Source organism: Peromyscus leucopus, unplaced genomic scaffold, assembly GCF_004664715.2.
Source record: "Peromyscus leucopus breed LL Stock unplaced genomic scaffold, UCI_PerLeu_2.1 scaffold_274, whole genome shotgun sequence".
In the NCBI taxonomy this organism is placed as follows: domain Eukaryota; kingdom Metazoa; phylum Chordata; class Mammalia; order Rodentia; family Cricetidae; genus Peromyscus; species Peromyscus leucopus.
This window is the reverse complement of record NW_023505150.1, coordinates 35,356-50,000: the sequence shown is the minus strand read 5'-3', so window position 1 is coordinate 50,000 and position 14,645 is coordinate 35,356. Positions and strand designations below refer to the sequence as shown.

Genomic DNA, 14,645 nt, shown 5'->3' with positions numbered 1-14,645 from the left:
TATGATATGTAATAAAATATATTTAAATGGAAAATAGTGGTTCATTGTGTAATTTATCACCTCATTAAATATTTTACTATTATTTATAATATTTACTGATTATTAATATATTGATTTACTCTTATGTTTTGTCAGCTGAGAAATTTAAAGCTTTATCTTCATTCTTGGGAAACACCTTAGAAGTCGTTGACCCAACCTCTTGGTTTTCTTGCTTGACTATGTGAGTTTCTGCTTTTTGTGAAAACTGTATCACGAGGGACCACTGCCCAACTTACAGGCAACTCCTCCGCTATTAATTATGTGCTGCTTCTCTAATTATGTTCTTCTTCATGGAACACATGGCAAAACATAAATAATAGAATTGGGTTAATTTCTGATATAAGAGCTAGCTAGGAGAGGCCTGCCATAGCCCACACAGTTTGTAAATAATATTAAGCCTCTGAATGATTATTTTATAAGTGACTGCTGGACCTCGGGGCCGGGTGGGACCAGAGAGAAACTTTCAGCTACACCTTCCCACCCCAAATTGCTTTTAGTCCTGTGTTTTAACACAGCACTAGAAACCCTAAGACAGGAAGTATCCCACCCACACTCCTAGGATTTCCCCTAGTAATCTTATAGCCCCTGAACATGCCTTTTCCCACCCATGAGGATATCTTCATTCAAACTCCCTAACTTCTATTTTTACCATCCTTTCAGATGGTTGTCAAACCCTAGATAGAAAGAGGTTAGAATTATATAATGAAACATTTTTATAGAGAGTAGACAGTGTCTCTGAAAGTCTACTTCTGTTCAATCTAAGTAAGTGTCATTTGGTTTGGTGATACAGTGTCTATAAGAATAATAAAAACAGAGTAGGTAAAAATAGTATCAAGTCCAATATTTCAGGGAAAGATACCATACATGGCTCATAATCTACCATATCTCATACTCTCTATAATTCACACTTATTTTCCATGAGTTGTCCACTCCCCTTAGAATATGCCGCTACTGTTCCTGTCGGACTACCTTACATTTCTTCACTCCTAATAGTTAAACTATTGGGGTGGACATATGTTGCTTCACCTGACTCAGGGACAAGAAGAACTAAGGTTGTGTGTGGTGATGTATTGTGTCCCCCAATATACTGTGTCTCCTAATAAAATAAAACTTGCCTGGAGATTAGAAGGAAAAGCCAGCCACTATGTAGAAGTTATGCAATGGTAGCACACACATTTAATCCTATCACTTGACAGGCAGGGATCTGTCTGGATCTCTGTGAGTTCAAGGCCATACTGGGAACAGAGCCAGGTGTGGTGGTACTTGCCTTAAATTCCAACACTAGTTAAACAGGGAAATCTGGAGGTCAGACAGATAGGAAGTGACAGAGCTGTGCCAGAAGCAGAAGTGAAGCAGAAGTGATGTAGCTGGAGAGAAACAGCAAATCAGATGGCAGAACAGCAATGCATACACGTATGGGTAGACAGGAAGTAGCTTGCCCTTGTTTCTGTGACAAATTAGTGGATGTTCCCCCTTCTGTATTAAAAACTAGATGTTAGGAGCATTTTATAGTGTCTTCCTTAGCCTTTCTCCATGTTTACTGTTTGTCTTCCAAGGGTTTTTAAGTTTTGGATCCCAGGAAGGGCTCCACTGCACTGTTCTAACCTGAACTTACTTTTCCTTGCCTCTTGGATCAGGCAAGCTGTAACTAAACCTGATGAGTCTCCTTAGCTTGCTAAATCTTATGAGCCTCCCTCTCCCTCAAGAAGGGAATGTATTCATTCAAAGAAAATAGCTACACAAGAGCAGGTAACAATGGACTTTTTGAACTAATTATGTCTCTTCCCCATGTCTGGAATATGCATAACTTTGAGCCACTGGGAAAGACAGTTGACTGCTTTCCCTAGAATGTCCCACAGGGTCTTGCATGAGAAAGACTACACACATTGAAGTAGAAGGTGTAGGGAAATGAGAGGGAATGGAATGGAAGCACAATTGTGTAGACTAGTAGTAAATGAGCTCACCTGATTCTGAATTCAGTCTTCATAAGACTCATAAATATTTAATGTTCAGCTTCTGAAATAACCTCACAGAGAACTTACTAGACATAGAAAATAATTAAAAATAGCATGAAGCTAGAGAAGGTTCATAAAAGCCTGTTACCAGCTTTCCCTTATCCCAAGAAAAACAGATAATTCATCAAGAATCTCAACATAAATGAACCTCTTGAGACCAAAACTCATTATTTTTTGCTTACTCGGGTACAACTTTTTTTCAGAAAATACTACCTAAAGTAAATAATGGAATATTAAAAAGGATGGAGGGTGATTTCCTAGTGATATTATGGATGTTTTCAGGATATTAGCAATGTATCAGATCAAAACAATTATAATATAATCCTAGAAAATACAGTGTTCCTCCTACAAGGCTGCCATGTTTCTACTTAAACAAAGGTTTTTTGTTGTTTTTTGGTTTTGGGGTTTTTTTTTGTGGGAAGTGTAGTTTTTGTTTCTTTGTTTGTTTTGGTTTTTGGTTTTTGGTTTGTTGAGTCAGGGTTTCTCTGTGTAACAGCCCTTGCTGTCCTGGAACTCACTATGTAGACTTTGCTGATCTCAAACTCAAGGAGATCCTCCTGCCTACCAAGTGTTAGAATTAAAGGCATGTAGAACACATGGCCTAAACACAAGTTTTTTAAGTAGGCACATGGATAACAGGTAACCTGCTAGTCTATTTTTATCAATGCAGAGTATTAAACTCTTGACTTTAAATAATTGATCTATTCCACTAAGTGCACCAGGACATTTTTTTTTTGGCACATCACTATCTTACCTTTATGATTTTCTTACTCTTCTCATCCCTAAAGAAAATATTAATCACAAAGTAGAATGGGTCCAATATAAGTTCTGTTTCTTCCTCATTGAAATCCTGCCACAGATGCCAGGTACTCACTCTCCCATCTGACCTTCATCCTCCAGCCCCAAAGCACCTTACATCTTTATATGATAATCTGTTATTTAAATATATTAAAAATATATTTAAGGATGTCAAACAATGCAGAAATTGGAAGCATTGGGATCAGGAGTTCAAGGCCAGTATAACTTACATGAATCTCATATCATCAATATTATGTGGCCTTATTTTTAAAATGGAATTAGCTATATCTCAGTTTGCAGAATACTTGCTTAGCATGTACTAGACCCTGGTCTCATTCTTCAGCATCACCTTTAATCATGTTTGGTGTCACATGTCTGTAATTCCAGTACTCAGGAAACAGAGGCAGACACTAAAGATCATACTTAACTACACCGCAAGTAGCAGACCAGCCTGGAATAGAGGAGAAAGTTTATCAAATTGATAATAATAATAACAATAATAATAATAATAGTAATAATTTTGAGGATCTAGTTGAGAGTTTGAGATTGATATCCATGATGCTTCTTCAATTAGAGTAAAGTATACTGCCTTAAATGTCAAGTACGGTTTCTAATTTTAGGAACTTGGTTTTTACTATGTAGGTGATGCCTGGGTTTATTCTTGTTCATTGCCTACACCAATGAGACAACAAATCAAAAGCAAAATAAAAATTCAGGATGGAAGTATAAAATACCATGTGGCAGGGCAATGTACTATAATCAACAAATGGTGATTGCAGGCAATAAAAGCCGAGAATTCCAGGAGAATGTTGTAGGTCAGGCAAGTCTGAGAAATCTACCTTCTAGAAAGTATGTTGTGGTGGAGAACACAACAGAATAGGTGGGGCCAAGAAAGAAACCCTTTTCATTTGATAATGCACAGACTCATTAATCAAAGAAATTATTATGAGGACCAATTACATAAAGAACTGAAGCAGGAACATCACAAATTGAAACTACCCCAGGACAACTTAAGGAAAACCCAACTCAAAATCAAATAACCAAATAAAAACCAAAATTGAAACAAACAAACAAACAAACAAACAAAAAAAAAACCTGCCATAGCACTGTGAGTATCCCAACCCATCAGCCTGCAGATGTTGAGGGTATAATGTTTCTTGAGGGTACTTGCTCCATGTTTATAAGTGCACTTTCACTGTTGACTATCAGTTTATTCATCCAGAGTTTGTTTTGTGGAATGAAAACTGCAAACTAACACATATTACTTAGAAAGATTGAATGGTCCCTTTATTGACTTTTGGATATTCTGTTCTGTAACACAAAATACTAAAAGGTCCTATTAATAGAAAACCCAAAGCCAGATAATTGGGTGACTGTTAAAAGATGAGAGAAACAGAAAAACCTAGACATATTCTTATCCCTATGAAATCTTCATCCTTAAGAGCATGAACTCCTGTTTCCTCAAACCTTATATACCTTTCTCTGAGCTGACATCAGTTCTTGGGATTGAAGGCCTGTGTGCTTCCCAGTACTGGAATTAAAGGTTTGGGCTACCTGGCACTGTCTCCAATGTGGCTTTAAACTCACAGAGATCTAGATGGATCTCTGCCTCTCAAGTGATAGCATTAAGTTGTGTGTCACTACTCTCTGGCCTCTATGTCCAATCTAGTGGCTGGATCTGTCCTCTGATCCCCAGAAAAGTTTATCAGGGTACACAATATATCACTACATTATTTCCTATGTAAGGGTTTCTAAACAACATAAAAGTGGATAAAACAAGCTCATCACTAAAGTTTGTAAGAATGTCAATTCCCACTGCCTCCAAGTTGAGTTCTCTCATGGGGAGTCAGCAGAGCATGGTACATTCAGCTGAGGCAGGTCTAAGACCCTCCCTTCTGAACCAAGGATGCACAAGGTATCACACCTTACACACTAGACTCCAAAAAGCCCAATCCTGCAACAGGGATACTGAACCCCTGCCTGTGGGTCCCCCAAACTGTTGAAGCTAAACAACTGTCTCCAGTAACCGGCGGCATAGTCCAGTCCCATGGTGGCTCCATAGCTATGGTGAACCCTCTTTTAGACATGTACTCAAATATAGTGTATGTAAAGAATGAAACATTTTTCCATTTAATTGTATTTTATTATTTAATAGCAATAAAAGAGATAACAGTACAGTAGGAAATATTTACAAAATCACTAATGTGCTGGATTAAAGGTTCTCCCTTCATGGCCACTGGAGAAGAAAGGCCGGACAGGGTTTTTGAAGGTGCCAGGGGGGTACCTATATATGAGGGAACTCTTGGCAACATTCACAAAACTTAAACATCCACGCTCACAATCCAGGAGCACCCCAACCCTGCCCAGGGGCCTCTCTATATAGTGCCAATATAGAGGGCATGTGGTGAGGAGACTGTAATGATTACCCTCCTTCATACACACAAGAAGAAAGGCACCCTCAGAGTCAGTCATTTGGTTTGTATTCCTTAACCAGGAATCCTCACAGACCCCTACAGCCCAGTCCCCAGAGTCCTGCAAATCCACCTCCCAGTAATATTTCCCCGAGATGAATTTCGAGGATCCCCACGAAGCCATATAGCATCCAACAGAATCCACGGATGTATCCTTAAGGTGAGGTCCGAAGCTGAATTCTCTCAAGACATTAAATAGGTTCATCTTGGAATGGGAGGTGGTTACATTGTCAAAGAAAATGTGCACCTGGATGTGCTTGCACCTTTCAGTCAGTCCAGTGATGGGTAGGGCACTGAGTTCAGGTTCCATACCCTTGGGCATGCTCAGCTGCATTGACTCACTCCTTCTGACCATGTCATCCACACCCTGGAGCAGTACCACATATGGCTCCTGGGACATTGCCATCAGCTCCTGAAACATTTCTCTTAGTTCTTTGCTCTTTTGGACCATCATGGCTTCACTCTTTATCAGTTTCTCTAACACACATTGGCCTTCCTTTCTCATGCACTCGATATGTTTCTCTCCCTCTTCACAGAGGAATGGATGCAGCTCCCTATACTCTGACCTGATCATTTCTTCCCGCAGAGTCACATAGTCCATCCACAAAGTTTTTGTTCCCATCTCTGCCTCGATATCCTCTTGATTTTCTTGGATCTTCTCCCATAAAGATGCCATCTGCTTCAGAAGTCTTTCCATTTGATCTTCAGCTGCTGCCTCAATGGGACAATGTCTGTGACCTCTGTGCTCATGGGAGTTAGAGCAGAGCTGACAGAGGAAGATCCTGCTCTCAACACAGAAGATCCTCTTTGTCTCATTGTGGCTCACACACTTATGCTCCTCAGAGCTCAGGTCCTTCATGAGGCTGGCTTGTCTGGCAATGGATACCAGCTTCTTCAGAACAATGTTGGTTCTCATTTCCTTCTGTTGGCATGGTTCCCGACACATAGGGCAGTGAACTGGAAGTTGGGTGTCCTCCCAGGAAAGCTGGAGGCAGGCTCGACAGAAGCTGTGACCACAGCTTATGGTGACTGGCTCTGTCAGGCAGCTCAGGCAGATGAAGCAGGTGAGTTCTTCCTGGAAGGCTTGTGAGATGTCTGACTCCATTTTCCCACAGAATAGTCTCTGGTCTCAGCAGTGTCTGGTGGGCACACAAGAATATTAGCTCAGCTCTGTGGTGTGATCCTCAATGTGTGGGTGAGAATGATCTAGCAGTCTGGGAATCAGAAGGTATGGAAACACACTCTGTCTCATCTAGAGAAGAATGAACCTGGCTGGCCCCTGGAGTGTCCTTATATACCTGCTAGAGACCACACCCACTGTAAACAGCAGTAATCTAATTGGATGGAAGATTGAATTAAATCTATGGCCAATACCCACAAAACAATCCTCCACAACAAGGTTTCCTGAGTCCCAGTTCTTATCTGGGTGTGATACCTCACATCTTTAATCCAAGAGCCCTAGGGCATGGGATGTTTTGGCAGCAGCAGTTTTAGTTCAAGGACTGCTTGGAATATACGGTGAGAAGTTGTCTTAAAAAATAAATATAGAGCAATTTTACTACAATGTTTCACTGTTTCTAAATAGTTTGTGATGTGCTTACAATTTCAGTTTACCTTTTGCATTAACAGTTAATGGGATCAATCTGTGATTTTTAGCAAATATCAACATTAAAAATTCCAAATAATTCTTTGAGAATTTACTTCAACTCATGTTTATCATATTCATCTCAACTGCAATTTCTTCAAGATTCATCTCTTTTTCTACTCACTCCCCTTTCTGTTCTTTCCTTCTTACTTTAAAAAAAAAAAATACATACAAGCCAGGGAGGGGATAGTGGAGGCACATGCCTTTAATCTTAACACTCAGAAGGCAGAGGCAGGCATGTCTCTGAGAGTTGCAGGCTAGCCTGGACTGCAAAGTGCATTCCAAGACAGGCTCCAATGCTGAACATAGAAGCCCTGTCTAGAAAAAAATAGAAAAACACACAAACAAACAAAAAACAGTGATAAGAAAAAAAAAGTTTAATGAACAAAACCCCAAGAGGCTATGATTTGTGAGGAAATTTTCTTGATTGAATCATTGGAATTAGGAAACCCCACCTAAACTCAGATGTTTTGAGATGCGAGAATTCATCTTAAATCTTAGCTGTACCTTCTGTTGGCAGCCTGTCAAAAGGACTTTGTCTGATATTTATATGTTTAGTATTTAGAGAGCACAAGGAATCATAATGAGTTTGTTATAATAGATTCCAAAGAGTCTATAAAATGAGGATGAGGAAGACATAAAAATTAAATGTAATTTAATAAATCCTAAATAGTGAAGATGTCCTGTGTGTAGTTTTTCTGAGGTTTGTAGCTAGAAATATGGTTCAGATAAGGATTATTCCAAACTGACTTAGGAGGAATCCTACAGATGAAGCCTGGAATTGTTATATCATTCATGCTCTGGCTTCACTGTAGCATCTTCCCATTGTTTGAATTAAAGTCCCTACAATCACAGGTGTTACATGATAGGAGACCAAAAGATGGAGCCTACTGCTTCCTCTTAGGCAATTTCCTTTGCCTCAAAAGTCATTGTCAGATCCTGGAAAGCCTTAACCCTAGTTGATTAGATCATAGAAGCCATTTAGATTCTGCCTTTGAGAATACCAGGGCCAAAAAGGCAGATGATTTCCTTCCTTTAAGTGAACATTTGGAGTGTGAGCTAAGCTGTTTCAGGACTCTCTGATCTTCCTCTTTGGGGGTCTGAGGATTAGGAAGTGTGGGTACAAGATGAAGGAACTCTGAAATGGAGGTTGTAATTTCACTTTGCTCAATTCTCTGTTTAGCTCTATACTCTATTTATTACTGAGTTAATTGCTTTCTTGATGTCCAGTTTTTTTTTTTTTAGTTCTTTACTTATTTAGATATTATCCATCTATAGTGTGTGTAGTTGGCAAAAATCTTTTCCTAGTCTGTAGATTGTCACTTTGTCCTTGTGATGGTGTCTTTTGCCAAACAGATGCTTTTCAATTCCATAAGGTTCCATTTATTAATTGTTGCTTTTAGTGAGTGTACTATTGGTGTTGGGTTTAAAAGTCCTTTCCCATGTCTATGAGTTCAAGACTATTCCCCAGTTTCTCTTTTTAGGTTCAGTATATGTGGTTTTATGTTGATGTGTTTGATCCACATGCAGTTGAATTTTATGCAAGGTCATAGGTATGGATCTATTTTCAGTGTTCTGTGTTTTGAGGACATTATTAATGTTTCAGATCATAACAATAACAGTATGTTTCTAGAAAAATACAGTGGTCCACCTACACTGAATGCTGACATATACCTACTTAAACCTGGGTTTTTGTTTTGTTGTTGTTTGTTTGTTTGTTGCTTTGGGTTTTTGGTTTTTGTTTTGTTTTGATTTGATTTTTTTGTTATTTTATTTTATTTTATTTTTTAAATCAAGACATGTTTTCTCTGAGCAACAGCTCTGGCTGTCCTGGAAATCACTGTGTAGACCTACTGACCTGGAACTCACAGACATCCTCCTACCTCCTGAGTGTTGGGACTAAAGGAATGTGCCACCAAGGCATAGCTTAAACACCAAGTTTTTAAGTAGGCTTGTGGATAACAGGTAAGCCGCTTGCCAGTTTTTATCAATGGCAGAGTATCAAACCCTTGAGTTTAAATAATTGATCTATTCCATTGAGTTTACCAGGAGACTTTTTCTGCCTTTTATTTTTTTGGAACATCATTGCCTTTCCTTCATGATTTCTTAATCTTCTGATCATTACAGAAAATATTAATCACCAAGTAAAATGGGTCCAATTATGAGTTTCTGTTGCTTCCTCATTGAAATCCTGCCTTAGATGCCAGGCACTCACTCTCCTGTCTGCCCCTTCATCCTGCAGCCCCAAAGCAGATTATATGATAATCTGTTATTTAAAGGGGTGTACTATGTTAAAAATATATTTAAGGAGGGCAAACATGGCAGAAATTCTTAGCATTAGGAACAGAATTTCAAGGACAGCCTCACTTAAAACTTGATTCCCAGATCACCTATATTATCTGACCCTATATTTGAAAAGGAAAAAAAAATGAAAAGAGCTATATCTCAGTTTGCAGAGTACTTGCTAGAAAGCACTAGCCTCTGGGTTCAGTTTTCAGCATCACAGATAATCTGGGTAGTGTCACATGCCTGTAATTCCAGGACTCAAGAGGCAGAGGCAGAAATTAAGAGTCATACTTTACTACAGATTGAGAGGCAGATCACCCTGGGATACATGAGAATGTTTTTCAAAATAGCAGTAGTAGTAGTAGTAGTGGTGGTAGTAGTAGTAGTAGTAGTAATTTTGAGGATCTCAGTTGGGAGTTTGAGTAGAGCACAGTCCCTTAAATATCATACATGGTTTCTATTTTAGGCTTGTTATACTTTCTATGCCTATGTTTAGATTCTTGCTGGTTTCCTACAGCAATGAGACAATAAATAAAAAGCAAATTAAAAATTCAGTATAGAAGTATCAAATACTATGTTGCAGGGGAGCATAGTATAGGCACCAAAAGGTGTTTGCAGGCAATGAAAGTCGAGAATTCAAGAAGACTCTAGAATGTTAGGCCAGTCTGAGAAATCTGTCTTCTAGAGGGCATGGTGTGGTAGGGAAGAGAACAGAATAGGTGGGGCCAGGAAAGAAACCCTTCTCCTTTGATAATGCACAGACTCATTAATCAAAGTAATTATTAAGAGGACCAATTACACGAGAGATGGAAGCAGGACCATCACAAATGCAAACTACCCCAGGACACCTATTGGAACCCCAATTCAAAATCAAGTAACCAAAGAAAAACCAAAATCCAAACAAACAAAGACCCCTGCTGTGGCCCTGTGAGATTCTTGTGTCATCATTTTCTCTGTGCCTGACATCTACTTATCCCAACACATCAGCCTGTAGAGGATGAGGGTTTAATATTGTTTGAGGGTACTTGCTCCATGTTTATGCCATCCCATAAGTGCCCTTTCACTGTTGACTACATTTATTCATCCAGAGTTTGGTTTGTTGAATGAAAACTGTAAACTAACCACTATAACTTAGAAAGATTGAATGGTCCCTTTTGTGAATTTGAATATTCTCTTCTGTAACATAAGTTGCTAAACAGTCTCATTAGTAGAAAACCCAGAGCGAGAGATATTAGGATGACTGTTGAAAGGTGAGAGAAACGGAACAAACCAGCCATGTTCTTACCTCTATGGAATGCTCATCCTCAAGAGCATGAGTTCCTGCTTCCTCACACCTTACATATCTTTCTGTGCCCTGACATCACTTCTTGGGATTAAAAGCCTGGGTGCTTCCCAGAACTGGGATTAAAGGTATGCGCCACCACTGCCTGGCTCTGTTTCCTGTGTGGCCTTCAAATCACAGATCTAGATGGATCTCTGCCTCTCAAGTGATAGCATTAAGTTGTGTGTCACCACTGTCTGTCCTTTATGTTTAATCTAGTGGTTGGATATGTCCTCTGATCCCCAGGCAAGTTTATTTGAGTACCAATATATAACTACATCATTTCCTGTGTAAGGGTTTCTAAACTATACAAAAGTAGATAAAGCAAGCTCACCACTAGTGTGGTTTTTTAGAATAAGAATGTCCACCCCCCATAGACTCATATATTTAAATGCTTAGACACCAATTTGTTAAAAAGTAACATCTAGGGCCTAGAGAGATGGCCTTGTCAGTAAAATGCTTGTTCAAGCATCAGGACATGGGTTTGGAATCTTAGTACCTAGAGACTAAGGCACTGTGGTTTGTGTATGCAGTCTCAGCAGTAGGAGTCACTAGGAAGGTATTTGGAATTCACTACCAGGCAGATGTTAATGAACATTTCTAGGCTGAATTTAAGGTTCTTTGTCAAAAACTAAGGTGGAGGACAACTAGAGAAGACTCTAGCATCAGTTTCTACTATAAGTATGCATGTTCAAGCATGTGCATAAGCAACTGCACCCATACACACACTTACATAAACCTGTACATATGCATACAACCATCATTTGTGCCCAGTAACTTCCTAATTTTATAGATAAATGTTCTATAATTTTTGTTCCTAATGCTTTGTTCATTCATCTATTGCTTGAAATACATCATGCAGAATATATGAGATGGGATCTGTGCTTTGTACATAATTAATAAATACTTTGTATATATATATATATATATATATATATATATATATATATATATATATACATTGCAGGTTTTTTCTTTTATTCTTTATACTTTCAGGGCCTGCCACACAGGTCCCAAATAATCATATGGAGAAATATTATTTCTTATGAATGTCCGGCCTTAGCTTGTCTTGTTTAAAAGCACCTTTTCTTATCTCAAATTAGCCAGTCTACCTTTCACCGCTGGTCTTTTACATTTTCTGTATTTAACTTTTCTTTACCTCTACTCTGCTTCTGGCTAGGTCTAGATGGGTGGGTGGTTGTTCCCCAGCATCATCCTCTCTTTCTCCATTTCTCACTCATTTTTCTTCTCTTATTCTCCTTCTGTTTATTTTCTCTGACTGGCAGCCCCATCTATCCCTCTCTTGCCTAGATTTTGGCCATTCAGTTCTGTATTAGGGCAATCAAGAATTTTAGATAGGCAAAGTAACACAGACTCACACTTTTAAACAAATGCAACACATCTCTGCATCATTAAACAAATATGACACAGCATAAACAAATGTAACACATCTTCAACTAATATCCACAGAAGTTTTTCTCTTGTGATGGGTTCTTTATTAAATACAAAAGTCGTCCATTATATTCCTTTATTTCTTCTTAAAGTGATATTATAACATTCATATTATTATAGTATTGTAAGAATTTTAAACATTGTTAGAATAGCTAGGCATCTTGTCAATGTTCAGCCTTGGTCAAATATTCAATTTCAGAGAAAAGGAAGAGGAAAAGGTAGTTATAAATATAAACTCATATTGAACTGGATCTGGTGATGCATACTTTTAATCCCAGCACTCCTCAGGCAGAGGCAGGTGAACATCTTTGAGTTTGAGGTCCACATATGACTGAGTACCAGTAAAGCCAAGAAGACATAATGTGACCATGTCTCAATAAAACAAACAATAAAACTAGAAATTATGGATTGACATTATTAGAAATGTGGGCTATGTCTCTGTACCCTCTTTTATTTTTTCTTTTATTAATATTATTAAGAAATTTTCTATTCATTTTACACACCAACCACAGATCACCCCTCCTCACTCTTCCCCAACCCCAGCCTTTCCCCGCAAAGGACCCCTCATTCCCACCCGCTCCATTTTAAGCTCTCCCATGGGGATTCAGCAAAGCATGGTACATTCAGCTGAGGCAGGTCCAAGTCCCTCTCCTCTGAACCAAGGATGCACAAGGTGTCACACCTTACACACTAGACTCCAAAAAAGCCCAATCCTGTACCAGGGATGGATCCTGATCCCCTGCCAGGGGTCCTCCACAAAGATCTCATGCTAAACAACTGTCTCCAGTAACCAGAAGCCTAGTCTAGGTCAGTGATTGCTCCACAGTGAACCCTATTTTAGACATGCACTCAAATGCAGTGTCTGTAAGAAAGAAACATTTTTTTCCATTATAATAGTATTTTATTAATTAAAAGCAATAAAAGAGATAATATTACAGTAGGAAATATTTAAGAAAACACTAATGTCCTGGATTAAAGGTTTTACCTTCATGGCCACTGGAGAAGAAAGGCTGGACAGCGTTTTTGAAGGTGCCTGCGGGGTACTTATATATGAGTGAACTCTTGGCAACATTCATGAAACTTAAACATCCATCCTCACAATCAAGGAGAACCCCAACCCGGCCCAGTGGCCTCTCTATATAGTGCCGGAATAGTGGGCATGTGGTGAGGAGACTGTAATGATTACCCTCCTTCACACACACAAGAAGAAAGGCACCCTCAGAGTCAATCATTTGGTTTGTATTCCTTAGCCAGGAATCCTCACAGACCCCTACAGCCCAGTCCCCAGAGTCCTGCAAATCTACCTCCCAGTAATATTTCCCTGAGATCAACTTCAAGGATCCCCAGGAAGCCAAATAGCATCCAACAGAATGCACAGATGTATCCTTACGTTGAGGTCCGAAGCTGAATTCTCTCAAGACATTAAATAGGTTCATCTGGGAATGGACTGTGGTTACATTGTCAAAGAAAATGTGCACCTGGATGTGCTTGAACATTTCAGTCAGTCCAGTGATGGGTAGGGAACTGAGTTCAGGTTGCATACCCTTGGGCATGCTCAGCTGCATTGACTCACTCCTTCTGACCATGTCATCCAAACCCTGGAGAAGTACCACATATGGCTCCTGGGACATTGCCATCAGCTCCTGAAACATTTCTCTTAGTTCTTGGCTCTTTTGGACCATCATGGCTTCACTCTTCCTCAGTTTCTCTAAAACACATTGGCTTTCCTTTCTCATACATTGGATATGTTTCTTGTCCTCTTTACAGAGGAATGGATGTAGCTCCCTATACTCTGTCCTAATCATTTCTTCCCGCAGAGTCACATAGTCCATCCACAAAGTTGTTGTTCTGTTCTCTGCCTCGATAGTCTCTTGATTTTCTTGGATCTTCTCCCATAAAGAGGCCATCTGCTTCAGAAGTCTTTCCATTTGTTCTTCAGCTGCTGCCTCAATGGGACAATGTCTGTGACCTCTGTGCTCATGAGAGTTAGAGCAGAGCTGACAGAGGAAGATCCTGCTCTCAACACAGAAGATCCTCTTTGTCTCCTTGTGGCTTACACACTTATGCTCCTCAAAGCTCAGGTCCTTCATGAGGCTGGCTTGTCTGGCAATGGACACCAGCTTCTTCAGAACAATGTCGGTTCTCATTTCCTGCTGTTGGCATGGTTCCCGACACATAGGGCAGTGGACTGGAAGATGGGAGTCCTCCCAGGACAGCTGGAGGCAGGCTCGACAGAAGCTGTGGCCACAGCTTATGGTGACTGGCTCTGTCAGGCAGCTCAGGCAGATGAAGCAGGTGAGTTCTTCCTGGAAGGCTTGTGAGATGTCTGACTCCATTTTCCAAAGGAATAGTCTCTGGTCTCAGCAGTGTCTGGAGGGCACACAACAATAATAGCTCAGCTCTGTGGTGTGACCCTCAATGTGTGGGCTAGAAGGATCTAGCAGTCTAGGAGCCAGAGGTATGGAAACACACTCTGTCTGGTCTAGAGAAGAATGAACCTGGCTGGCCCCTGGAGTGTCCTTATATACTCTCTAGAGACCACACCCACTGTAAACAGCAGTAATCTAATTGGATGGAAGATTGAATTAAATCTATGGCGAATCCTCACAAAATAATCC

The 14,645-nt window shown here is 39.7% G+C and overlaps 2 protein-coding genes across 2 annotated transcripts; both read right to left on the bottom strand.

Moving 5' to 3' along the window:
* Positions 1-5,051: 5,051 nt before the first annotated feature.
* On the bottom strand, positions 5,052-6,428 carry LOC114695003 (tripartite motif-containing protein 43-like). The gene has a single exon (XM_037201902.1). It carries the CDS (start codon positions 6,426-6,428, stop codon positions 5,052-5,054), a length of 1,377 nt encoding a protein of 458 aa, XP_037057797.1.
* A 6,558-nt stretch (positions 6,429-12,986) lies between these two features.
* On the bottom strand, positions 12,987-14,363 carry LOC114695002 (tripartite motif-containing protein 43-like). The gene has a single exon (XM_037201901.1). The coding sequence runs from the start codon at positions 14,361-14,363 to the stop codon at positions 12,987-12,989; it is 1,377 nt and encodes a 458-aa protein (XP_037057796.1).
* Between the last annotated feature and the right edge of the window lie 282 nt (positions 14,364-14,645).